At 42.4% G+C, this 26,924-nt stretch overlaps 1 protein-coding gene across 16 annotated transcripts in view; it reads right to left on the reverse strand.

The window, feature by feature from the left end:
* Nucleotides 1-26,924, reverse strand: part of CDADC1 (cytidine and dCMP deaminase domain containing 1) — a 78,776-nt gene that overhangs the window by 36,266 nt on the left and 15,586 nt on the right. For 11 of the 16 annotated variants that reach the window (XR_008313127.1, XR_008313129.1, XR_008313131.1 and 8 more), the window contains exons 4-7: nucleotides 21,233-21,327; nucleotides 11,971-12,148; nucleotides 2,777-3,340; nucleotides 459-508 (exon numbers count right to left, since the gene is read on the reverse strand). Coding sequence is in view for 10 of the 16 variants with exons in the window: in XM_053283851.1 (XP_053139826.1) it covers nucleotides 459-508; nucleotides 2,777-3,340; nucleotides 11,971-12,148; nucleotides 21,233-21,327 (887 nt within the window). In the remaining 6 variants the exon portion in view is untranslated. Of the gene's footprint in view, nucleotides 1-458; nucleotides 509-2,776; nucleotides 3,341-11,970; nucleotides 12,149-21,232; nucleotides 21,328-24,355; nucleotides 24,496-24,653; nucleotides 24,700-26,924 lie in introns of those variants that run through there. The other 5 variants (XM_053283857.1, XM_053283855.1, XM_053283853.1 and 2 more) reach the window with 5 other exon arrangements.

A 26,924-nucleotide genomic window follows, 5' to 3' on the forward strand; every position in this document is an offset into this window, starting at 1 on the left:
CCCACCATAGTTTCTTCAGAGAGTAATCCTTCAGAGAGTGATCCCAGAGAATCAGAGATCATGCATTAAACTAATGATATCAGGATATTAGGTACCAACCAGATTAGCTACATGACAAAATAAGCTTATTTAGGCTGAGAGAAATGCTTCCTGGACTGGTCACATAAGTGATCATAACCAGTCAAGGGTTCACGGGGGGCCAACCAAGTCTATATTGAAGGCAATATTTCCTGAATACTTTAATCCGCTTCTGCAGTAATTGCTGTAACAGCAGAACACCTTTGAACACCTATTAAAATACACACAAAGTTGTCCCATCTTTCAGCTCAACCCTATCTTATGCACCACAGAAATCGTTAAAAGAATGTTATATAACCTACCATTTTTTGAGCAACACGCTCTAGAGTAAAATGAAAGTGTAACAAACGAAGAGTAAATATTAAGTCTTTCATACTTACTGAATTTGCTTCTGCCCAGATGACTGCTCCAACTCCAGTTTTGTGATCCTCTAAGAACAAACAACAATATAAGTGAATATGGCCCCCATACTTCTATAGATTTTTTTCTAAATGTGATTTAAGTACTTTCCCCCTTACTACTTTTCTTTCTTGCTTTTTAAAAACAACAGTAGTTTATTTGATGTATCTCTCCCCCGGCCTGTATAATTGCAATTTGATGGGAAAAGTAAGTGCCTCTAGAAGGCTTGTAAACCAGAAATAACAGATATGTATTATATTTCAGACCTCCTTATCTCAAAGCTTCTCTTCTGATGGTGAGCTTTGTCACGATTTTGAATACTGGAAATTACAAATATCACATCTTTTGATTACGCAAGCTGACTGGGTGATAGTTGACAAGAAATGATGTGTTGCATTGGTCAGCATGCCAGGTTACTTATCAAGAATGAATCTCTACACAAGTCAACACATTCTCTATAGTCATACCAGTGTTATACAATTGATTTGTACATACAATACAGGTGGCCCTCATTACCCATGGTCTTGGCCGACCCAACCCAGTTTGAAAGATACTGGAAATTCGCCTGTCTGTGGTTGTTGGGTGGCCGGAAATGACCTCTGAGGTCATTTCCAGCCACCATTTTGTGGCTCTTTTGTGGTGGGGGGATCCCACAATTTTTCATGGAAAATCAGCAAAATTCGGTGGTGGTGGGCACTGCTGGACAGCTGTAGACCTGGAGAGCACAGTACAGCATTTTATTTCTGATTTCTGCCTTTTAAAGCCGCCTTAGCCCCTTTGTGGCCTCCAGGAAGCCAAACCCTCAACTCTCATTGCCTCAAGGTCTCATTATCCACGGTTGCTTATGGCATGTTCAATGTGCCCAAATAAAATGAACAAATTGCCCACATCCACTTATGATGTTTCAGAGTGTGTGTTTGTATGCACATGTGAAGATAATAAATTTGGATTTTTTTAACCTGAGGAATAGATTTTTAAACTGAGAAACAGATTAAAGGTTCTTCACCTTCTAACAAAAATATTTACTTCCAGAAGTATTAACATAACATGTCTCATAACATCCATCTATGAACCTTAAGTTTTACTTGACAGTATTGATCAGGATGGGGCTGTAGCTCAGTACATACAGAAAGTCCCAACTTCAAATCCTGACCTTTCCAGATAAGGTTGGGCAAGTGCCTTGTCTGAGACCCTTGCTGCCAGGCAGTGTGCAGACAATATTATCAGTGGTTTGGCTCAGTACAAAGCAGCTTCATATATTTACTTGTTGCAGGTGGAAGAATTAGTGTTTAGGTGTGCCGGCATCACTACCAGATTGCAACACGGTTACAAAATGCAGGAACATTCAAAAATTACTGTTGCATTTTGAAAGAATTCCTATTTGTAATATGATGGAAACATGATCTAACTGACATACTAAGGACAATCACTCAAAGTAGTCTCATTGAAATTAAAAGAACATGTTAGGCAGTGCCTAAGGATATGTATCTACTGCTTTTAAAAAATAAAAAAATAAATCTCAAAGTGGATTATACAGAAAAAGGAATAAGATGGTTACTTGTCCCAAAAGGGCTCAAAATCTTAAAAGGAAACGGAAGGTAGACACCAGCAGCAACCACTACAAAGATACTGTGCTGGGGTGGGATAGGGAGAATTGCTCTCCCCACTCTAATGATAAAATAATCACCACTTCAAAAGGTGCCTTTTTTCTGGTTAGCAAAGAACAATACCTTGTTGTATATAAAACCTCTTGTAAGAATAAATCAAACTGCACTGCTGCATTTTCTGAAACAGAGCTCTTGCCTTCCTTCCTTCCAGTATTTCTGGAAGGCAAAACTCTGAAGTACTAGATGGCTCCTTCTATCAAAGCAATTTAAAATGCCAGTTATGTTTAACCCATATTGCAGCTGCACACAATGAAGTCTGCAACAATCAAACCACTTGCCAAAATTTACACAGGAACTGGATAGTAGAAATAGATAAAATCAGATCACCTGGAGCATTTCCAGTCAGGGCTTTTAGCACGCTTCTCCTCCGGAATAGAGGATGTGCATTCACATATTGGCCAGAAGTCCCTGCGAAGTATTGGGGAGCACTCCACACACTATTCGGGTTTTTCATTATGCATTGGAATGTAGCCTGATTTATATCCAGGGTAAAAAAATCCACTTTTTGTGTTGGGTTTTTTGGGGGCAAATTCAAACTCACAGTAAACCTGTTGTAAAGCCTGCTATCTGGAAATGCTCCAGGCTTCCATTCCCTGACCACAGTTTTCTTCTGTTCAAGTGTGGTAACTTACCAGTTCGGTAGGCCAATAACCTGGCTTGCACCATGCAATGCCTTGCAATTTCTTGGGGCAACGTTTGATTTGTTGCACTGGTCAACTCTGATTCATTACAATAAAATCCAAAATGACTGAAGCTGGGTACACTGGCAGCTATTGTAGCTAAGAGGAGGACAAGATCTTTCATATTCTGTCTTAGATTACTGAAATAAGGATTTTCACAAAGGTTCTCCAGTCCTAGGATGATTAACATTTGCTTGTGCATTTCTTCACTTGAAATCAGGAATAATCTCTCATACTCCTTTATTCTCTCTTGTCTACAGTCTGTATAAAAGTCAGTGCTCAACCCAGGCTGAATTTTAGCAATTTTTTGAATGAAGTCACACTTGTAGCATGATTCTTCAACAAACTGCATCATATGACAGATCAAAGGCTGAAGCAACACACACACATGGGCACGACTGTTTGATTTCAGTCTTTCTACTGCTTTGGCATCTAACTTAGCATCTCCATTAGATACTTCATACTGCAGACTTATTTCAGGATCTGCAGGCCAATAGGAAATTCTGTTTACTCCAGCTGGAAAAAAAACAGTCAAAAAGAAAACAAAGTCATACAAAGATATGTGCCTGTTTTCATCAACTAAAACATCAGAAGATGCAATCTCCTTTTTATCATTGCTACTTTAACACTGAGTCTGCTTCAAGGAATTATTAGCAACAAAAATCAGGTTAGTAAGTGTGTCTATATAGCAATTTTGTCTGAAAATTCAGAAAGGAGTTTTGCAATTCTTGCAAATAAAAAAAATTAAACTTCTTACAGCAAGGGCTAAGGCTTGTTACTGTAACTGGTTCACATTCTGCACAGAGTTAGAAGTACAGAACAGGAGCTGCATCCATGCAAGAGGCTATGTCAGAGCTCAGCTCAGAGTGCTCCTGAGCAATCAAGCACGCATAGAGAGCAAAGGAAAGCTATTTTTGCTGCTCTTGCCTACCTCCAAAAGTACCTTTTGACTTCAGAAATATGTTCCTGAGGGATGTGCGACCGTCAGAGACATTTCTGAAGTCAAAAAGTACTTTCGGAAGGAAGAGAGAACAGTAAAAACCCCACCCCTCTGCACACGTTTGGCTGCTTTGCAGCACTCTAGGCTGAGTTCCAATGCAATCTCTTCCATGGAGGCAACTCCTATTCTGCACTTCTAACACTCCGCAGAATGCAAGCCACTGCTAACAGAACTACTGTACGATATTTTAAAGTTAAGGACTTGTATCTGAAGGACAATGCAATTAGCCCTTAATCCATTTAAAGAATACAAGTGAATATGAGCTGTAAATGTGCCCATGAATTGAGCTGTTTTGAGCTTTTTGCTTTTGCTTAGGAAAGCAAAGAGAAAGAAATTGAATGGATTTTTTTTTTTAAGCAGGGGGTAAGGAGAGAGCCAATGGACATTCCTGTAGACAGAGCCAAAGGAGGTACCTGTAGACAAGACTATCCTTAGAGAGCCCTGGCAGGGCGGGCCCTCCTTCCTGTTGATTTTAATAGAGGTTAAAGAACAGGGCCTGGGATGGTTACCCTGCTTGTCCTGTCCTAAAGACAGTCCTGCCTGTAGATTATTTGAGTTAGAATTGTGCCTTATGCAAAACAGGTTATATGGAAGCATATTGAGACAGATAAGAAATGGAGCGATTCAGAACATACATGCTTCTTTGTGGTTGCCTATACTAAGACATTATTTCGCTCTTCGTGTGCAATTTGTTCTAATGAACTAACATTATCCATTTTATATCTGTCTAGAACTTCAGCTACTGGGATTAACCCTATTTTTGCTGGATAAAGGGGATACTGATTGGTGACATTTATTACAGCTCAGAAAATGTTAGGCATCTTTAAGTTTAGTGTGTTGGGAAAACATTGAATGTCCATGATGAATGGAAAATGGGAAGAACAAATAGAGAATAAGTGTTTCCTGAAAAGTTTGGGGAAGTGTATAATAATCTACTCAAAGCTGTCACTGGGATAAAGGGTTGAAGAGTATATACTGTTCTCAGAACAAAACTGGATTATAACTTTAAAAAGATTTAAAAGGAAATGTTACAAAAGATTACAGGAAGAGATTAGGTGAACTCCTGCAATAAATTCCATTTTGTAATGCTAGGTTGGTTCAAAATAATTCTGAGATCATTCATGACTTGATTGTGGATGAAGGAGCCGACTTGCTATGCGTTATGGAGACCTGGTCGGGATTGGCTAGTCTGGTCCCATCTTCTCTCAGTGGGATATTCTGCGGTGGAGAAGGTGACAGGATGTGGGTGGGGAGATGGTGTGGCTGTGGTCTACAAGAATAGCATCTCACTTAGCAGGATCCCTGTCGGGCAATTGGCCTATATTGAACGTGTGTACCTAAGCCTAGGGACCAAGGATAGATTGGTACTTCTGTTGATGCACTGATACACCGCTGCCCAACAAAGTCCCTAACTGAGCTGACTGAACTGGTTGCAGAGTTGGTGCTGGAGTCACCCAGACTGTTGGTATTGGGGGACTTCAATGTTCACTTTGGGACCAGGTTGTTAGGTAATTATTATTCATATAATTACACATTCAGGAGTTCATAGTGGCCATGGCAACGATGGGTCTTTCCCAAGTAGTCTCGGGACCGACGCATGATGCTGGACACACACTCGATTTTTTTCTTTTGCTCTGATCTGGGTGGTATTTCATGGGTGGTGACTTTTGTTATTTCTCTATTGTCATGGGCAGACCACCATCCGGTTAAGGCAGGATTTGTGGCTACAAACCACTTTTGCAGGGGTGAAGGACCTTTTAGGCTGATATAAACATGGAATAATGAACTCACTAGAGCCGTTAACACAATCACTCCCAAGCATCCTCTCCAACCTGCCTCAAAATTAGCATCATAGTATTTGGAAGAATTATGGGAGCTGAAGCGGCAATGTAGATGACGAGAGCACATATGGAAAAAGTCTTGATGCAAATCCAAAAGATTACAAGACAGAGCACATTTGAAGATCTATGCTCTGGCAATACAGGTGGAAAAGAAGCAGTTCTTTTCTGCCCACTTTGCTTCCGCAAGTTCACATCCAGCAGAGTATATGCCCCTCCCCCTTGAACTCCAATTTGGAACCTTTGATCACATGCTGTGATGTTTTTAATGACTTTTTTGCTGATAAAATCTCTCTTATTCAGGCTGAACTGGATCTCACATTTATTGCAGAGTCTGCTAGGGAGGTGTCCAGCAACTCTTCTTAGGGGGTCAGATTAGAAGATCACTTTCCGTTTAAGACTCCCGAGGATGTAGACAACTTGCTTCGGACTGTATGTTCTACCACCTGTTCTCTTGACCCTTGCCAACTTGGCTCATTTCATCTGCCAATAGTACTATCAGAGAGGGTCCGGTACATATTATAAATGCTTCTCTGAGGGAGGCAGGATGCCCCCTTGCCTTAAGGAGGCTATTATTAGACCTTACCTGAAGAAATGCACTGGATCCCTCAGAGTTAGCTAATTATAGACCTGTCTCCAATCTCCCACGGTTGGGCAAGGTGATTGAAAGTGTGGTGGCCTCTCACCTCCAGGCAGTCTTGGGAGAAAATATATCATCTAAACCCATTTCAAACTGCCTTTCAGGTGGACTATGGGGCTGAGAGTGTCTTGGCCAGCCTGATGGATGATCTCCAATTGGATACTGACGGAGTGTGACTCTGCTGATCTTTTTGGATCTCCCAGTTCCTACCTCTCTGGCAGATTCCAGATGGTGTCACTTGGAGACTCTTACTCTGCAAAGCGGGAGTTAATGTACAGAGTTCCACAAGGCTTCATACTGTCTCCAATGTTTTTTAATATCTACATGAAACCGCTGGGAGAGATAATCAGAAGATTTGGTGCAGGGTGTTATCAATATGCTGATGACACCCAAATCTATTTATCCATATCAACTTCATCAAGTAATGGCATAACTTCCGTAAATACCTGCCTAGAGGCAGTAATGGGCTGGATGAGAGATAAACAAATTGGATCCAAATAAGATGGAGATACTGACTGCTGGGGGTCAAAATTTGAGTTTAGTACATAGAGCTTGTCACCTTAATTTGTGCAGCGGGGAAATGCTTGACTAACAAGCAGAAGGTTGCCGGTTCGAATCCCTGTTGGTATTACATCAGGTAGCAGCGATATAGGAAGATGCTGAAAGGCCTCATCTCATACCGCACGGGAAGAGGCAATGGTAAACCCCTCCTGTATTCTACCAAAGAAAACCACAGGGCTCTGTGGGCGCCAGGAGTTGAAATTGACTTGATGGCACACTTTACATAGAGCTTGAGTGCTCCTGGATCAAAAACTCTCTCTGTTCTCTCAGGTTGAGGCAACAGCCAGGGGTGCTTTTTATCAGCTTTGGCTGTTACATCAGCGACACCTATTTCTGGAGGAAAATGACTTCAAAACATCCCTATAGCTGATGCCTTAATTGTTTCTTGTAAATCCCACTGATGTATTCCCTTGTCTCCTGTCCAATAATGACTATGCACTAATGACTAGTTTCCTGGGAATATGCCCCACTGCGGATAGTGGGACTTGCTTCTGAGCAAATATGCATCTGTTGTGCTACTGCCTTTAGCGCAGATGGGCACAATCACAGTAGCATCCATTAGGTCTTGCAATCTGATTGAATCAAACTAGGGATCAATAGCATTAGATCAGGAAAGGGGAGATGATGAGGCTTGATTGAATTAGTCACAGAGATTTCCAGATCTGAATCAATGAACACAGAGTTCAGTCTCTGAAGGGAAAGAAACAGAACGACTGCAGGGCCCTTACTGCTATTTAAGATATTGTGCTCTTCAGGCTTATCACACTTCTGCAAAAAATAAAAGAAAGGGGAAAAAATCAAGCAAGCAAAAGCAGTGGTAGTAGTAATTTTTATTTCAGTCACTGACCAGCAAATACAGAAGAGCAAAAGTAAAAAAAATTTAAAAAGGGATAAAAATACATAAAATTTCTAAAGGTTTCTAGAAACATGAAAACATATTAAGACACCAACATTGTTTATGGGGAAGCTGAAAAAAAAGGAAAAAACCAACTCAAAATATAACAGCTATCCTCAATAGAGAATAATACTTAGTTGTTCAAATACACAACATGGTCTTTTACGAATTCTACTGGCAATTAGGCAGAACCTAGCAACTGCGTTAGAAATCTTATCATCATGATCTGATAAAAGTTTACATATGTAGAAATAATCAGAACAGCCTGGAAAATTTAATAAATGTGGAGTAATGTGCATATTATGAATGTCCCTATAAAAACTACAATATAATAGGCTCCTGAATCGCAGGGGCAAAAGCGCTCTGCAAATGGGATTTTGTTAAATCTGCCTTCAGGCACTGCAGTGCGTAGAACATTAAATCATGCTTGGGTAAATGCTCTGAGATACTGGGTCACTGTAATCAGGTGAAGATATCTTGCAGGACATGTGTTCAGAATTTTATTTCCCAGCACTACTCCCCTTGTAATGAAACTTTGATCTTTCTGCCAATCTGCATTTGAGATTCCCTGGTGGCGCAGTGGTAAAACTGCCGCCCTGTAACCAGAAGGTTACAAGTTCGATCCTGACCAGGGGCTCAAGGTTGACTCAGCCTTCCATCCTTCTGAGGTCGGTAAAATGAGTACCCAGAATGTTGGGGGCAATATGCTAAATCATTGTAAACCGCTTAGAGAGCTCCAGCTATAGAGCGGTATATAAATGTAAGTGCTATTGCTATTGCTATTTGAGTAACTACCAACTTGGCTTGATCATAACCCATCATTGTTAGTACTTGCAGTGATAGGCCATAAGTAAGCAGTTTCTGCTCAAATGTGCATTCTCATTTAGAGATAAATTCATCCACAAGCATCAGTGGAGTTAGCCCCAAAGGATAGAAATTTAGCTTGAGCCAGAACTTAAAAATAGAAAGCCAGATCTTAGACTCTACCTTGGGAAGACCGGCCTCCAGGCAAAAGAACAGCATTGGGGACATCATGAGCTGCTTGAAATAACTTCCTGAGGAATTTGGATTGTACCACATCTAACGCTGCAAAATTTGGATGTGGGTCAAGTTGGGTACCGTATAACAGTTGGGCCAGGGCTCTGGATTCAAACAACCTTATTGCAGCAGGAATGAAACAGGCCCCTCTTGAGTAGAAGAAAGCCAAAATGGCTGAAATAGACTTAGGTATATTTTGTTGCACATACTCAGAGTGAGCCTTACGACTGCCAGAATAATGAAAAACTATGCCCAAACACCTTTAACAACTGACTTGCTCAATCCTACATCCATTGATAAAGCAAGTCAGTGTCCTAGGGTGCTATGCGAACCTCGTGATTTTAGTTTTGGTATGGTTAATCTGAAGGGCATGCTCCTTACAGTAAAGAGCAAGAGAATTAAGTGCCCTTCTCATGCCAACTGATTGGATCCTCAGAAAGCCAAGTCTCTTGTAAAAGGACAAAATCAAATCTGGCCAAATAGTTTACAAAAGAGGGTTCCTTAATTCATGGCCTCTAGCCAGCAATATTGCAGCAAGCAAAAGCAAGGAATAACTCCTGCTAACCGAGCAAAGAGACACCTTTTAAAGTGGTTATTCTCTTATATTTAGCAGGGGGAGAGCAACTGGCTATATTCAACCCCAGCACAGCATCTCTCCAGTGGCTGTTGCTGGTGTCTACCTTATGTTTCCTTTTAGATTTTGAGCCCTTTGTGGACAAGGGGCCAGCTTATTTATGTATTATTAATTTTTCTATGTAAACTGCTTTGAGAATTTCTATGTAAACTGCTTTGAGAAATATTCTTTGGAGGAGGAGGAGGAGGAGGAGGAGGAGGAGGAGGAATGTTTTCTCTGGATACTGTTCCTCCTTAATCACTTCCAAAAATTGCTTCTTTTCATGGAACCTTTCCCTTTAATGATTTGGCTGCAATCTGATGCACACTTTCCTTGGAGTAAACTGCATTGAACTTAGTGGGACTTACTACTGAATAAACATATCTGTTTTCCGGCTGAGTTCTTTTCATATTTTCCAGTGCTTCAGCCTTTTTACACATGCTTCAGTCATTGGCTACCATAGGGAATCACTAAAATGCTTATAATGGGTTGGATCCCTTTATGCTATTGCTCTCTATATTTAAGCATTTGTAGGGATACAGGAGAGGAGAAATGGAGAACCGAGCAAGGGAACAGCTACTCGGGAGCGGGCCTTCTCCTTTGCTGCCTGTGGGCTTTTGAATGCGCTCCCTGTTGAAATAAGAGCCTCTCCATCTCTGACAACTTTTAAAAAGGCACTGAAGACACATTTATTCACCCAGGCTTTTAATTAGATTTATAGTTTTATTAGTGTTTATGTTAGGTTTTAAATGATTTTAATGTTTCAATAATTTTTGTTTTTGTTTAATTTGTATTATTTTTGTTGTACACTGCCCAGAGATGCAGGTTTTGGGTGGTGTATATAAAAAATGTTAAATAAATAAACAAACTGCTATGGAAAGATTGAAGAGCGGAAAGGGAGAAAGATTCTCTTTCTGAAGGCTAAAGAAGAGCAATATAGCACAACAATGGTCTTTAAAAATAATAATAAATAATAATAAAAAGGAGACAAAAACATTCAGTATTGGCTGACATACTACACAACAGGACAGCTGCCTAGTAATGCTGTGTATGTGCAAGTTGGGATTGTTCTTGTGTAATACCATTTGCACAATTTTTGCATTTGTGGAACTTACATGTAGTAGGATGATGTACGACTGTGCAGCATGTCAGCTACTAATCTTGGGGCAAGGGGAAGAGGACCAACCAAATAGCTTGAAGCATTCTGTTGGGACACATTTTAAAGTTTTGACTTTTGGCCATTTAAATCTCCCAATCTCACAGAGGAGTGAAGAAACAAAATTGCAAACATGGGGAAACTGCAATGTGAGAACCTACATCCCATGTGCACCTGCCCCACTGAAAAAATGCCTGCTGCCTGTCCTTTAGTACTGGTACAATGGGGGTTTGCGAGCAGGGGCAGATGGAAGAGTGGTACAGCAACAGAATGGCTAGAAAAAAATATTTTTTAATGGTGAGAGATAATGAGAAATCATGCATAGGATTGAGAACTGAAAGGGGAGCACAAACAAAGGAACAAAAGTGTGCAGAGGTGTTCTCAGGTGCAGAAGAGAGGGGGTGTATGGGGCAGTACCCATCAGAGCCAGCCCTCTTCTGCATCACCACCCACATACTCCACAATTTGCACTGATTTGTTTACATACTCTTCCTCCTTGCACAATATTCTGCCCTTCACATTAGTTTTTTTTTTTAAGTAGCCTTGAAAAACATACAGTTCTCTCATGGCTTGGATAGTTACAGACAAAAACCCAGGAAGTAAGTAATCTTTATTTCGGCCAAATACCAGATACAATAAGGTTTACCAGAAAGGGTGGTATGTTGTTTGGCCACCCAGCAACATTATTCCACCTTCAGAGAGCTGATCTAGGGAGGAGAGCTGGTCTTGTGGTAGCAAGTATAAATTATACCCTTTGCTAAGCAGGGTCCACCTTGGGCTACATTTGAATGGGATACTACATGTGAGCATTGTAAGATCCCTTAGGGGATGAGATTGTTCTGGGAAGAGCATCTGCATGCTGGCATGCAGAAGGTTCCAATTTTCCTCCCTGGCATCTTCAAGATAGGGCTGAAAGGGACTCCTACCTGCAACCTTGGAGAAGCCACTACTAGTCTGTGTATACAATTACTGATCTAGATGGACTAATGGTCCGACTCGGTATAAGGGAGCTTCCTATGTAATAAATCACTGTCTGGAAACCCCATGAGATTGTGCCAAAATGTTACATGCCAACAGAACATCCTTGAGCATGGCTCCAGATTTAGCATCAGCTAAATAAATAAATAAAACTAGAAAATTGCTATGGTCAATTTTGCACTCAACAAAATGGTACAAAATCTATATAATTCCATCTAAAATCCAATAAGGCAGTGAACCGATTCTGATAGCAATTGCTGTTACTATTTAGTTCCTGGATTGAGAGCTCTTATCACAAAGGCACTGAAACCTTTACTAAGCAAAAAGAAAGAAAAGAAAACTAATGTTAAAATGCAATGGAGACTGACAATCCACAGCAGAACATCAAAGCTAATTTAACAAATACAATTTGCTACCTTCAACTTACCGTTTACAATCATTTTTAAACACATTGAACATGGCTTCCTTGAAAAATACAGGTCACAATTTTGAAGCCTTGATCCGTATTTAATAAGTGCAATCTGACCAGCATGCAAATCTTGACTGGAGCAATGCAGACCAACAATCTTCATATTCTTCACAACAACAAGACCAGCTTTCTTTACCTAGATTAAATTGTAATATTAGAATTACCAACTGAAAAGTCACATTGCTGAAACAGCCTTTTCCATATTTTGTGAGAATATATGCACATACAGAAATACCACCATAAGTTTACAAATAACTTAAACAAACCACAGAGTAAGCAGGACAAACTAAGCTAGGCAACTCACTGGAAGGGCAAGTACAAATATCCTGTCTTCCTTCCAACCACAGTTAACAAATCAGAAGCAAGCCTAAATAAAAACAGGTTACTTACCTGGCTGTAACAGGTGATCTTTGGGTGATCCACAGTAGCCCTGTGGAAAGATTTCACAGCTTCTCTAGGCACTCTGAAGCTCCATCTTTCACATGTGGAGCACACTTGGTATCTTGGGCAACCGAGCACCTGTAGCTCAGTTCCTAGTCAACTACGAGAGTTCTGTTCTTCACTGGAAGTGTTGAAGTTAAGTGATTATACACAACATCCAAGTAGCAGGGAGGCTGGGCATGTGTTGTGAATGATCCCAGATAAGCAAAGACAAGTTGCTTATCTTTTTAAAGATAAAGATTGTTTATCTTTATGGTAATCTAGGATCATTCCCAACATGTATGATTAATAAGCTCACCAAAGAGGTGGCAGCTGCCAGATTTGGCTTTTTAAAGCCAAATTCTGGATTATGGCCCATTTGACCCATGAGTATACCCCTTAGGTTCTGGCAACAAAGGGGAACTTACTTTAAAAACTCCCATCTGAAATTCACCTCAGCTGCTGTCCAGATATCAATGGTATATAGTACTTTATAAACAGTAGGTTAAAAGGCAACCTTTCTGCTTTACAAGTGTCCATAATGCTAATTCCAGACATGTGTCCTGCAGAGGTAGCTATAGCCCTGGTGGAATGGGCTTTAATAATTGGAAGAGCTTTTACTCCTTGAAGTTGGTAAAACAGGAAAATGAGTTCTATGAACCAATGAGAAAATCTTTGTCTGGAAATAGTGTTGTCCTTGCTGTGACCTTTGAAAGAGATGAATAATCTCTTCGTCTTCCTGAAGCCTTTGATTCTGTCATACAGAAAAGAAGATATCTATAGAGTGGAGGGATTGTTCCAGAGCAGAGGTAGGATTCAAGAAAAACACAGGGAGATATGGAAATCAAAACTATTTTAGGTGTAAAGGAGGGATCAGTCCTCATAACTCGTTTGTCAGGAAAGAATTTAGTGTGTGGGAGTTCTAACCTTAATGCAGTCAATTCACTGACCCTTCTTGCAGATTTTATAGCTACTAAAATGGCCATGTTTAGGGTTAACAGTTTCAGTAAGGCAGAGGAAAGGGTTCAAATGGTGCCTCTGTCAAAGAAGAGACTACTAAAGAAAGGCTCCAAAGTTCGATAGGTCTTCTCACTGGGGCAAACAAGTTGTTAATACCTCTTAGGAAACTCTGTGGGAGGTTTTAGTGTCTCAACCTGGGGGAGCAGCTGAAAGAGCCCACATGTGGACTTTAAAAGAAGAAAGTCCCAAGTGCTTCAGGGAAGCAAGATAAAGTAAAACTTGTCTTATGGAGCCCTGGTAAGGGACAAAGATTGTGTTTTTAGAATACTTAGAGAATCTCTTCCATTTGTAAGAGTGATTGTGCCTAGTGGATGCTTTCCTTTCATTCAGTAAAATGTCTAGTAATTTAGTCTCCATGATGTCAGATTCAAGGTTCGAAGATTATGGTGGAAGATACAGCCATTTGCTTGAGACAGGAAACTTTGTCGCTGAGGAAGTGGTAGTGGATTCCCTTGGAAAGTTGAAGCAGAAGGGAAAACCATCGCTGCCTTGGCCACCATGGGGTGAAAATGATACATTTCAGTTTTTCTTGTAAGATTTTGCTCGACTCTGGTTATTAGTGGGAAACAGGTAAAAATAGTGGTCCTTCCATGGCACTTGGAAGGCGTCCCTGAGAGAACTTTTCCCTAGGCCGACTCTTGAGCAGAATTGCTTGCACTGCTTGTTGGTTGCAGTCATGAAGAGATCAATCAGGGGGGTCCCACATTGTTAGAATAGATTGTAGAGAATTGATTGACTTCCCACTCATGTTGTTGAAAAGGATTTGTTTTCCTGCTCAAGGCATTGGCGAGAGAGTTGTCCCTGTCCTTTATGTGGAGAGGAGACCTATAGGGCAAAGTTTGTGCTGAACACTCCACTCCCAAAGCTGAATCACCAGATTGCACAGGGACCTGCAAACTGTCCAACCCTGTTGATTGATATAGGCCAGGTATGCAAAACATACAGCCCACAGCGCCTTTTTTCCTGGCCTGCAAGGCCATTCCCTCTACTCGCCTCCACGGGGCTCATTTGTTCCCCACTTGCTTCTCCCTGCCAACTCCTGAGCCCCTTGGCTTCTGACGGGGATGGGAGCTTCCTGGAAATGAGGGTATGTGTGCGCCTTGAGATACAGGATGCACTGGTGTCCTCATTCAGAGCACACACGCGCCCTGTATCTCCTTCAGGGCGCACATGTACCCTCATATCCAGGAAGCTCCTGTCCCCGTCAGAAGCCAAGGGGCTCAGGAGTTGGCAGGGAGAAGCAAGTGGGGAGCAAGCGAGCCTGTGGAGAACATACTCCAAGATAGGGTTGAGAGAGATTCCTGCCTGCAACCTTGGAGAAGCCACTGCCAGTCTGTGTAGACAATACTAAGCTAGATGGACCTATCGTTTGACTCAGTATATGACAACTTCCTATGTCCCTATATTTGCAGCTCCCTCCCCAACAGCTCCCCTTCTTGGCTTTTTCCCCACAAGCCTGCCTGTATTTCCTTCAGCGTGCATGCATGCCCTCATTTCCAAGAAGGTCCCAGCCCCGACAGCAGCTGAGGGGCTCGGAAGGTGACGGAGAAACAAGAGGGGTGGGGGTGGGAAGCGAGCCGCATGGAGCGCATACTTGCTGCCTCTAATGATGTCTCTCATTTGCATATATCCGTTGCTGTGGTCACAGTGAGAACGACTCTTTCCTTTTCTAGCTGGATTCTAATTGTGCCTTCTCAGATGTAAGTCCTATTTAATTCTATGGGATTTACTTCCAAGGAGAACCTCTAGGATAGCAGTTCCCTCCTCTTATCTTAAAACAGGACACTAAAGATAGCTGTACTACTGTCTCTTATTGGACTAATGTAAGTTGGTGTAAATCAACTGTTGGGAGGGTCCCAACAATTCTCTCCACACACCAGCTTGCCTTGCCTCCACTGGCTGCTCACAAGCAGCCAAGCAAACACATGGAGGCAAGAAAGGTGGGTGGGTGTGCAAGGGAGCCGGCAAAGTTGTGCTTGCCACCGCTGCCTGAAAGAGCTCCTTTATGGCTCTCCCACCCACCTGCTCATCCTGCAGGAGCTTGCTGAGGCTGCCACAGCCTCACCAGGGAGTGAGCGGGCTGATCCTGCTGCTGCAGAAAGATTTCCCTCATTATTTGTCTGTTCACCCAGCAGAAGCTTCCTGAGGTTGCCTCACAGGGGAGTGAGTGGTCTGATCCTTGAACTGCCCAAAAGTGCTTCTTTGCAGCCTGGCCACCCACCCGCCCATTAAGAACTTGCTGATCCTGCCTCAGCCAGGGAGTTAGCAAGCTGATCCTGCTGCCGCCACCGCCCCAAACAACCCCTTCGCAGCTCTCCCTTGTACTCCTGGGTATGACACTCCAGCACTGAGGCTTGGGCAGAATTTGTTGGTTGAGGGAGGTTTCTCTTTAGGGTAGGGAGATTTTATTGGGGTTAGGAAGAAGAACTTCTGCTCCACTTACTATTGATGTACTGGGAAGGGGAATCTCTCTGAGGGTGTTCCTTTCCAGTCCCCAACTCCTACTGTCAAAATAACAACCAATGCCTCTCTCAAATGTTGGGGGGCTTACTGCCTAAACCTACATGCTTAGGGCCTGTGGAATTCCCAATAGTCAATTCTCCATATCAACTTCCTGGAACTCTTTGGGGTCTTCCTAGGCCTAAAGTCCTTTCTGCCCATTATAAGAAATTGCACGATTCACATATAACTAGACAATAAGACTGTGATTGCCTATATCGGGGTGCACAACTCAAAAGGCCCCAGAGGGCTGAAACCAAACATGACATGGCGCATGGGGGCCAAGGTCAATTTTCTAATAAACTTAATATTAAAATCATAATTGTTACATTTTAAATATCTGGGGAATGGTGGGCCTATGTTTGCCCCCCTCCATGGTGGTCCCTACCCCTTACCCTATAGGGCTGTAAACAAACAAATAACCAATTCCCTTTTCTCCTCCAACAAAATCTCCCTACCCCAAAAGAAACTTTTTTCAATCAATAAATAGGGAAAGGGCTTAAGGAGAGATTTCAGCAAATAGGGACAGCAAGAGTCAATGAAGTTCTTCTTTTAAACATTGGTAATGCTGCCAGTTGCACAGCAGAGCTAGATGATATGAACTCATAAACCAGATCCTTGACTTCTAAGACTAGGGATTTTAATTGCAAGCCCAAGACTCTTGCAATTTCAGCCACTTGTATACAGTATGACTTGGTTTCTTGTGTTGGAGAATTAGAAGGTTGGTTCAGGACATTCTCATCTGGCAAAGGGTTGGAAGGATTCTCCATTTGGACAAAGCCATTCTCTAAATCAGAACTTGAGGTGTACTCATTGTCTGATTTATCTTCCTCGGGTACCGTGGGCTGATTCTGATATGAGTCTGATTCAAAGGAGGGAGCATCAGGACCAGTGTTCTCTCTAATTTTTTTCATCTGTGTGTGGAATGAGTTTTGTTCTGGGTGGCAGTATCAAGGCACACATATATTCAGAGTGGGGCCTTCCTGATTCTACCAGTGCAGGTTCTAAAATTAACTGAGTGGACATCAAAAAACTTGTGAGTGTGTGCACTCCTTAGAGGGAAAACTGATCTGGACATCTGGAGACTTTGGACAAGTTTCAGAATCCACTGTTGAACCTCGCGGGGGTTCTAAGGGGAGGTTGATGAAAGGGAGGCAGATTTGGTGGCTTTTTAACAGTGGTAAGGTCGCATGAGAAGGATGGAGATGACCTTATGATAAGGATCTCTAAATTTACCAAATCTTTGAATATAAGCAGGATCCATGGCTCATGGGGAGTCCCAGTAATCTATATGTTTCCTTTTTAATTGTAAGCCACCCAGAGATGCACATTTTGGGTGGTATAGAAATATGTTAAATTAAATAAATTGTGGAGGTCCTGGCAACATTAGGTATTGTCGATATTGAAGTCACCAAGGTTGAAGGCTGAGTAGCAGGAGAATGAGCTGTCATCAATATCAGTTTTGGTATCAATGTCAACATCGGCTTCAAGGTTGGTTATGATGCTGATGCCAGGAGCGATGTTGGAGTCGAAGTGACATCCAAAATCTCTGGAGAACAGGAGGCGTTAGATGAGACATACTGAACCATGGAAAGAGAAATAAGACCCTGAATCTCTGAAGAGCTTTCCATGGATAAGGAGTCCAATGTTGGTGGCTGAACTGAGGTTGAGGGGGGAAGAGTTGTGACAGTTGACAATGAACAGCGGGTTGTTGTTAATTGATTTAAAGTCTCCGATGTTGGGGTCATCGATTTCAGGATTAATGTTGAGGAGGAGATCTTTTTGTATTTAAAAGTTGAGCGTGATCATGTTGCTTGTGATGTCCTTCCTTGGAGACATGGCAGGGCTTCTTTAAAAGCTCCTTAGAGTGCTCTGTGGTGACATGTTGGGTATGGGAGGCTCTCTCGGGCAAACATCTTGACATTGACGTGAACTTAGAATATCAATGGTCAGACAAAATCAAAGTCATGGACAACAATGGTATTGGGGAACACGGCATAGGCGTAGAGGGCATAACACTTTTTCATATAAAGCAGCCCTAAGATGTAATTCTCTTTTTCTGTTTAGAAAAAGAGAGGCAGATCATACTTTTCTGGACGATATAATCTTCTCCCAAACAGAGCAAACACTGGTCATGTTTGTCTGACAACAGGAAAGTTCCCCTGCAAGATGAAGACTTTAAAAAAGGTTTTCCAAGCATCCATGGGTCTAAAACTATAGGAAAGAGAGTAGTCAAGAGCAGTCTGAGTGGAAGTCTTAGAATCAAAATCCATTTTATTTGAATTTCCACAGCAACCGAGATGAAAATAAGGAGCGAATCTTTAATGAGGCACATGCTGAGGCGGTCGAAAAGTGAGCTACAGCCACTCTGCCGCTCCAGATACTAAGTGTGCTCTGCATGCAAAGGGCAGAGCTTCAGAAGCCCCAGAGGAGCTATGCAATCCTTCTGCAGGGCTACTGCACAGGCACATTACCCATGTTGGGAATTATCCCAGATCACCATAAAGATCATGTGATCTTCCCCTGCATTTCCTCCTTACCAGGAGAAAATTTCTTTGTTGGGTAAGGCTAGCAAATTAGGATTCAAAACCATAATTTAAAGTGGCACAATCCCTCCAAAGAAGCAATGAACACACAAAGAAAAACTATATAACTAGTCAGAACTTGCTGGTTTCATGTTTTCAGTACAGTAGTTCTATAATGGAAATACAAGCTTATTTTCAAACTTGAATACTGGCTTTTCTCTTTGGTAGCGATAAGTGCTAGGGCAAGAAAATCAAAGCAAGCACTGGCTGTATGCATTGTTCTTCTCTGCACACATATATTTCAATTATCTGGTCAAACAGAAACCAAAGAAAAAATAATCTCCCTTAGGTATCAAAGAACAAATACGACTGTGAGGAGAATTAGACCTTTAAACCTTTAAGCCATTAAACTTGAGACAGTCAGCACCAACCTTGGTGCAACAGTACTTCAACCTTAAAAATATTAATCTATGGTAAGTAACTTGAGTCACACCTGCCACAAATGGCAAAGGCATCAGGGAGTTATGGCATATTCACAGAGGTGGAGCAAGGTCAATAGACCTAATTATATTCTGCACTTCTACTTGCTTCCCCACCCAGCTCACCTTCCAAAGAGCTCATAGTGGCTCACAAATGGCTTGCAGGTGTTCTCCTATACAGATAGCTTAGAAATGTGATCTTCACTATTTTTCAAACAAGGGCCACTTTGATTAAAACAAAAGCCTTCAATGTGAGACCCATTCCCACTGTGCTGACCTCTGCACAGTACTGTGCTTTTTTCTGTACTGGGATTAAAAAATATTATTATTTCTTTAGAATATTTAAGAGAGAATGAGTCAGTGTTTGTTTCCTCTAACAGAGATTTCCATATGTTGACTACAACTCCCAGAATCCCCAGCTGCAATGGCTTTTGCTTGGGGATTATGGGAGTTGTAGTCAACTCCCATAATCATGGGATTCCATGTTAGAGGGAACACTGGACCGAAAGGAACACTTTTCTCTTAAGAGCTCTATGAGGAAAGTGCTGGGAAGGGTTACATGCCTTCTAAGATGGTGCAGGGGCTCGAGGGCTAGTTTCCCTTAAAGGAGCCCTCTTGATGTTGGCAGGGCACAGCAATGCACAGTGAGAATGGTAGTCTTCACATGGTACTAGCATGACTGTGCAGAGTACTCCACTTCAGCCAAAGCTTCACACAGGCCCAATACACTATTACTGTAGTCAGGGGGCTGCACCTAGGGCTGATGGGGGCTACCACGGACCCCCAGGCCTTGCAATGAAGAACACTGGCTTAGGAGGTCAACTCTGTTTAGCCTCAATATATTATTTATTATTATTATTATTTCTTTAGAATATCTTCTATATATATAATTCTCTAAGGCATACGCATGGCTAATCCTGTGTGTGGCAGCTCTCATGAGAGTTTGCAAGCAGAAGCACCTGATTGGGCAGTGAGGATTGCTTATGCAGATAGGGAGCCTGTAAGAGCAGAAGCACCATGGTGATTGGGCAATGGGGATTCTATAGCAGATGGAGGGGAGGAGCCTGTGGCACTGTGGTGATTGGGCAGTGGGGATTCCATATGCGGACAGGGAGGAGCCTGTGATGGCTAAGGTCAGTTGGAAGATGTTTTGATTGTAGAGGAGAGGAAGATAGATAGATAGATAGATAGAGGGCAGGGGTCTGCGAAGAGAGGGGTTGTGAGGGAGGAAAGAGCCCCTTCAGGAGAAGGAGGCTGCTATTGTGTGAATTAGATGAGGAAACAAGATGAATAAGATCTCTTAACAGAGAGAGGGGGGGAGGAAGATGAGGAAGAAAGACAGAGGGGAAGAGCAAGTGGAGGAGAGAGAAAAAGAAGGGAGGAGAAGAGAGAAAGAAGGAAGGGAGAGGGATGGGCCCAAGCCTGTCAGTGGCCTGAGGGGAACAAGTGGCTACGGCGGCGGCAAGAAGGGCCCAGTCAACAACTGTGGCTGTTTGGGACTACTGAGGCCATTGGCGGAGGGAGGCAGGCAGGCAAGAGATGGGCCTGAATCTGTCAGTGACCTGAGGGGAACAAGCAGCTATGGCAGTTGCGGCAGCAAGGAAGGGCCCTGTCAACCACTTCTGCTGCTCCTGTGGGGAGGAGCAGGAGCAGGGTGAGGGTGGGGAGGTCTCTTGGGATAGGAGGCTGCAGCCGCAACCAAGAGGGGGTGAGGGGGGTGGAGTAAAGGGATGGAGGAGTGACCAGGATGGAAGCAATGGGATGGAGAAGGAGGAGCAGGAGTACAGCTTAGGTGAGGGTGGAGAGATCTCTGAGGTGAAGGGGATTGTGGCAGAGGCTGAGGGGAGCAGTCAAGTACTAGCGTGCAGATGCTCTGTGCGGGTTAAGCTAGTTGATATTTAACTTTTCAACAAAAAACTTTACAAAGGAGTTTACAAAGCAAAAAGAAAGTGTAGTGATGGGCTTTCCTTCACTTAGGACCCTTCCGACTCCAAAATCCTATTATACTAGATGGTTCCCTGTCCCAAATGGGCTCACAATCTAAAAATTAATACAAGATAAACCAACAAAAACCACAGGGAATCCCCTGCTAAATAGAAGAGAGTCTCCACTTTAAAAGGCGCCTCTTTGCCCCATCAATACAACTGCATTGTGTGACTTCATAACATACTCTGGAATTTTTGAAAAACCCCAGTTGTTCAAGAGTTTTGTTTAAAGTCTTCAATGACAGAAGTTGTCCACAAAAATAAAACAAAATTAACCAACGTACAAACCTACCTGTGATTTCTTTTGTTGTTCAACTGAGGGGAAAATTTCCATCCAAAGACTGAGTAAAGTAAAAAGGTTGACTTTAGAAAGCCTTGGAATCTGGCCTGTTGTGAAAACAACACATAATATGTTTTTCAGAATACTGCTCAGGACCTAACTCATGTGCTAACTGCTTCTCAGTTAACCTTTTTCATCTGGTTGCGATACAATGCTACAACTTAGGTTTCCAAGAAGAAAATCAAGTTCTCCCATTTGTGCTGAGGAAAGCTATAATCTATCAATTGATACCACTTCATGTATCTAGTCAGCAGGCTTTAATCTATGTACACATTATTTTTCTATGTAAACCGCTTTGAGAACTTTTTCATTGAATAGCAGAGGAGGCAACCCCACATTCTTGCCAGCCCCCTATTCTCTCACCAAACATACCACCTTTTCCTCTCTGTCTTTCTCTTTGTGTGTCTGACTCTAGTGCTTGACTGTTGCTTTTGCATTTTGACTGTTTGCCAGTAAATGGCACTGTTTCTTGGTCTTTCTTCTAAATGCCTTTGTAGAGCCATTTCTTTCCTTTTAGGGTGTTCAGTGGGATCCATTGCCCACAAATAAAGTAAATCACCATACTTAGAGCATAGTGAATACACTATACTTCGTGCATAGTGAAGTAATCACCATACAAATTGCATATTTAGTACCTTAGCATAAATCAGGATGTGCCTTTCTTTGTTTTCCCCTAAGGGTGGCCAGGGGTTAGCCCAGCCCCCAATCAATCAGAAGTCAGAATAGCTTACAAGCACCTTTTCTGACCAACAGCCAGCAAACAAGGCCAGCCCAGTCATCTAATTTCCTGGGGTCCTTCTAGGCAGACTGAGCAGATTCTCTGGAGATCTGTGTGCAAAATGGGAGCACTCAGTTTGCAAGCAAATGAAGTTCAGAACAGGTAGAAGCCCTTACTACCTTTCTCCTGCCTCCCTTTTCTCCTCATTGAGCATTAGTGGTGTGCACGGAACCACGCGGCGTGGTCCGGCACTGAGGGGGGGGTCTACCTTTAAGGGCGGGGGGGTAGAACTTACCCATCCCGCCGCTCTTCCCCCTCCGGCGCTGCAATTTAGGTCGAAGTTTTTGGGGCGGCAGCGTTCCTCCCTGCCACCCCTGCCCCCGTTGTTGCCCGGAAGTCTCAGTAATACGATCATGCATGTGTGTGTCGCAGCGCATGCCTGCCGCTGCCATGCACGTGCCGCCTATGTCACACGCAAGCGTGCGTGATCGTATTACTGAGACTTCCAGGCAACGACGGGGGCAGGGGCGGCAGGGAGGAACGCTGCCGCCCCAAAAACTTCAACCTAAATTGCAGCGCCGGAGGGGGAAGAGCGGTGGGAGGGGTAAGTTCTTACCCCCCCCCCCACCCTTAAAGGTAGACCTCCCCTCAGTGCCGGACCGGTCCGGTCCCGAACCGGTTCGGAGGCCTCCAACATGGCCTCGTGCACATCCCTATTGAGCATCCCAACCAAGCCCTCAGAAGACGTTGGGTTTCTCCAGGATTTGATGGGAGCTCTTTTCTTTTCCTTTCCTTTTAAATATGCCACTAGAAAATCTTAGCAAAATTAAGAAATCTAGAGAATGAGGGAGAAAGTGAGGGATATGGTGGACTGGCACTTCCTCTGGTAAATTCTTTAACTAACAAGAAAGCACACATCCCCACACACTTTCCCTCTTCTTCTGAGACTTTAAGCAAAGCCTCTTGATAGTGCCTTTCTCTTTCTCTTATTCTCTCTCCTCTCTTGAGTGAAGGGGGTGGTGGTTATGCTTCCAAATAAAACAAGGCATTTTAACTGAAATTACTAATTGGACAACTTCAAACTTACCCTATTTGAAATGTGTGTGTCGTTAATGCAGAAATATATATTTTTAAGAATTCTGAGATAATTCTTTCTCTTCATGAGCAACATAACAGGCACAGCTTGGAAACCAAGCCAGTCCAAAACAGTCAAGTAGCTCCACTACTCTAGTCCTTATGCCAGTTTTTGTTTGCTGTTGGTTGGTTATTTTGTATTTTACTTTGTTCTTTCTTTTGTGTGTGTGTGTGAATAAGTGGTGCAGCGGGGAAATGCTTGACTAACAAGCAGGAGGTTGCCAGTTTGAATCCCCGCTGGTACTATATCGGGCAGCAGCGATATATGAAGATGCTGAAAGGCATCATCTCATACTCTGCGGGAGGAGGCAATGGTAAATCTTCCTGTACTCTACCAAAGAAAACCACAGGGCTCTGTGGTGGCCAGTAGTCGAAATCGACTTGACTGCACACTTTACTTTAGTAGTATTGAAAGGAGAGGTCCTCAGCATAAGTTCTTTGGACAGGTTTGTGATTTATATGGTCGCTCAACCTCGGATCATGCCCTTATCCTTCAATTTCTTTCCCTTATCCTTCCATTTCTTTCCGAGAAATATTCCACCAAGCCAGCTCATGGGCTTTATGCAGCCTTTGACCTTAAATCTGCCTTTGATTTAATTTCATGGGAGAGGCTTTGGCAGAAATTATGGGATCTACGAATAGACAAGAGACTGCTACTTCTGATAACTTTCCTTTATAATGGTGCCCTGCTCAAGGTCCGCTATACTGCATCTGGGGCTTTGTCAGCTGCCATACCCTCTTGTAGGGGGGTCTGTCAAGGTTGTTTATTAGCTCTCATGTTATTCAATCTTTATATCAATTCTGTAGTGTCCTTTGTTTCCAGCCCCTCCACCCCCACCCCCACCCAAAATTGCTAATAGGCATATCCTCGTTTTGCTATATGCTGACGATATAGCACTTCTATCTCAAACCCCAATTGGCTTGAAACATGCTTTGATTCTCTCATCAAAATTTTGCACTCAAGAGGCTATCGTGATAAATTATCAAAAAACCAAGACTATGGTCTTTGCTAAGCACCCTAGACTCCACAATTGGTCCTTGAATGGCCATAAGATAGCCCAAGTCAATTCTTTCAACTACCTTGGGGTTGTTTTGCACTCAAGGTCTCGTAGTGCCCATTATAATTCCTCTATGATGTCGGTTCAACTCACTGCAAAACTCATAACTTCTTTTTACTATTCAAGAGGTACTTCTTTTATCCCTGCAGCAGTTAAACTATTTACCTCCAAAGTGTATTCTCAGTTGTTTTATGGTGCTCAATTAGGTCCACCTCGAAACTTCTCGAATTTAGAAGTTTTGCAAGCTAAATTCCTGAGATCCTTATTAGCTGTCCCTCGTTGTGTTCCATCGGTGGTACTGAGAAGAGAGGTTGGCCTGCTATGAATGGAATCTGGAGTCTGGAGAACTATCTTCTTATTCTGGTTAAAATTTATGTCCTCCAGCTCAGGCTTGGCTTCCCTCATTAAGACTGATGCATTTAAATTTAAATGGTTTTCATTGATTAGTGATAAATTAACTTACTATGGGTTTTCTCCAGAGGTTCTGCTGCAGAAGGGCAATGACCGGGCTAAGGGGGAGATCAAACAATGCATCATTGATGTAGGATTGCAAGAGGAAGCTGCTTCTGTTTCTAAGACCATCTATCTCAGGGAACAATTGTTTAATCTCAAGACAGCAGGCTATCTGTATTCTATTATTATCCCCAAATTCAGGCATGCATTGACATTAGCCGGAATGGATGCCCTTCCATCTGCCATTTTAGAGGGCAGGTTCAAGGGCATCCCTTTCCCCACCCGCCTCTGCCCTTGCGGTTCTGGCCACGTGGAGACCAGTACACATTCAATTTTACATTGTGATTTTTTTAAGGAAGCCCGCTTGAGATTAATCTCCCCCTTATTGTCTAAGTTTTTAGGACTCTCTGATGATTTTTATTTGAAGTTTTAATTACTTAACCCAGATGAAAAAATTATTAATATAGTGGCCAGGTTTTGTTTAATATTTATTTTATTTATTTATTTATCATATTTTTACACTGCCCAAAACGTACATCTCTGGGTGGTTTACAACAAGATTAAAAAGTAAAACATTAATTAAAAACAAAAGCAAAACAAAACAAAAATTTAAAAGCAAGAAATGTAAAACACAATTTTAAAATTTTAAAATAATCGGCATAACTGGATCTGATCTTTAGCAATGCATTTCATAAGTAGTTTACATATTTCTCTCTTCTTTTAAAATTTTATTTACATGATGCATTGTTTGTATTTCTTGTATATTGGTCTATGACCATAATAAAGTTGTGTTCTGTTCTGTCAGTTCTGGCTTAATTTTCAATTCTGACAAAGCAGTCTCTCAAGTAAATGTTGCATAGAATAGCAGTCAGTTCTATAAAGTTTATTCCAAGTAAAACCTTAATGAACTCATTGGGGCATACTCCCAAGTAATTGCTGTTTGCATAGAATTTCAGCCCAAAGACATATAACAAAAATGTTTATATTGTGAGAAAGTGAGAAATAAGGCTTGCTTTAATAATAATTTTATTAAAGTATGCATGTGCATATTTGTGAGAAGAAAAGAAACTAGTGGGCTCTATGTGTGGCCAAATGCATTGTAGTATTTTTAAGCAGTGTAAAATGTGTGTATGGAGATGCTACCTGCAAATAAGTGTTCAAGATTCAAAACCTCCCCCTGCTCCACTTAGTTGATCTTCTTAGATCAACTAGTCCTGCAAGGAAAGAGGAGGAGAGGGCTGAGATTGCAAAGAGGGGAAGAAATGGAGGCAATACTGATGGAAGAAGGCATGGAGCTACTGAGGGTAAGAAGAGGCATGGGGACTTGAGAGAGGGCGGGGGCATAACTACTTTCCACTAGTGTTGTATAATGGCTAAAATGCAGTTGATGCACACATTGAGGTCATTCACATGACCAGGCAGGAGGGAAGGCTGGTTAAACAAGTACTCTTCTGTTATTGGGAGCACGGACTGGGCTCCCAGATGATCTGTTCTGCAGCCCGGTGCTCTGGAGGCTGGGATGACGCATTCTGACCTCCAGATATCCCACAATGCACTGCATGACATGCATTATGCACTGGGGGATTTCCCCAGGAGACTGGCACTCTAGGCACCCATTTCTGTGTCCATTGGGGCTAAACACACACCAAGCAAACACACAATCCCAGGGCCCGGGTTAAGGCCTCGCTCAAGGCCTTAACCCATGCTAAGAGCTGGGTTTAAAAGCAGGGCTAGATGGCACTGCCATGCTGGGATCGGGCCTGATCCCAGCAGTTCTCACATGCAGCCTAAACCAGGCTTGGTTTCCCTAGCCTGGGCTAGGGTGTGCATGATAATAACCTCACTGATGTTTAAGTAAGTGGGGGGGATTCTGCTTGTATCCATGTTTTTCTTTTATTACCATGCTTCAGACTCTTCAGAGAAAAGTGTGCATTACTATTTAAGGGGATACATGACTCGATGTTGTCTTGTTTCAACAAAAACATTTCCCTAGATAACACATTAACTATTATTACAATTACTGTTTGGGACATCAGCAGGGTTATTATATTATTATTTAGAAAATGTATACATAGTTTTTCAACAAAAATCTTCTAGAAGCAGTTTACATTATTAAAAAGAATGAGAAAATTGTTTCCTGTCCCCAAAGAGCTCACAATCTCTCTCTCTCTCTTGCACACACCCACACACCACTAGCAATAACCAGACAGCAAGGGTTATCTCTCCATAGCAAGGCAGTACCACCTAGCCTAACCCATGTACAGGTGAAACTTGGAAAATT

Source organism: Hemicordylus capensis, chromosome 1 (genome assembly GCF_027244095.1).
Source record: "Hemicordylus capensis ecotype Gifberg chromosome 1, rHemCap1.1.pri, whole genome shotgun sequence".
Taxonomy (NCBI): domain Eukaryota; kingdom Metazoa; phylum Chordata; class Lepidosauria; order Squamata; family Cordylidae; genus Hemicordylus; species Hemicordylus capensis.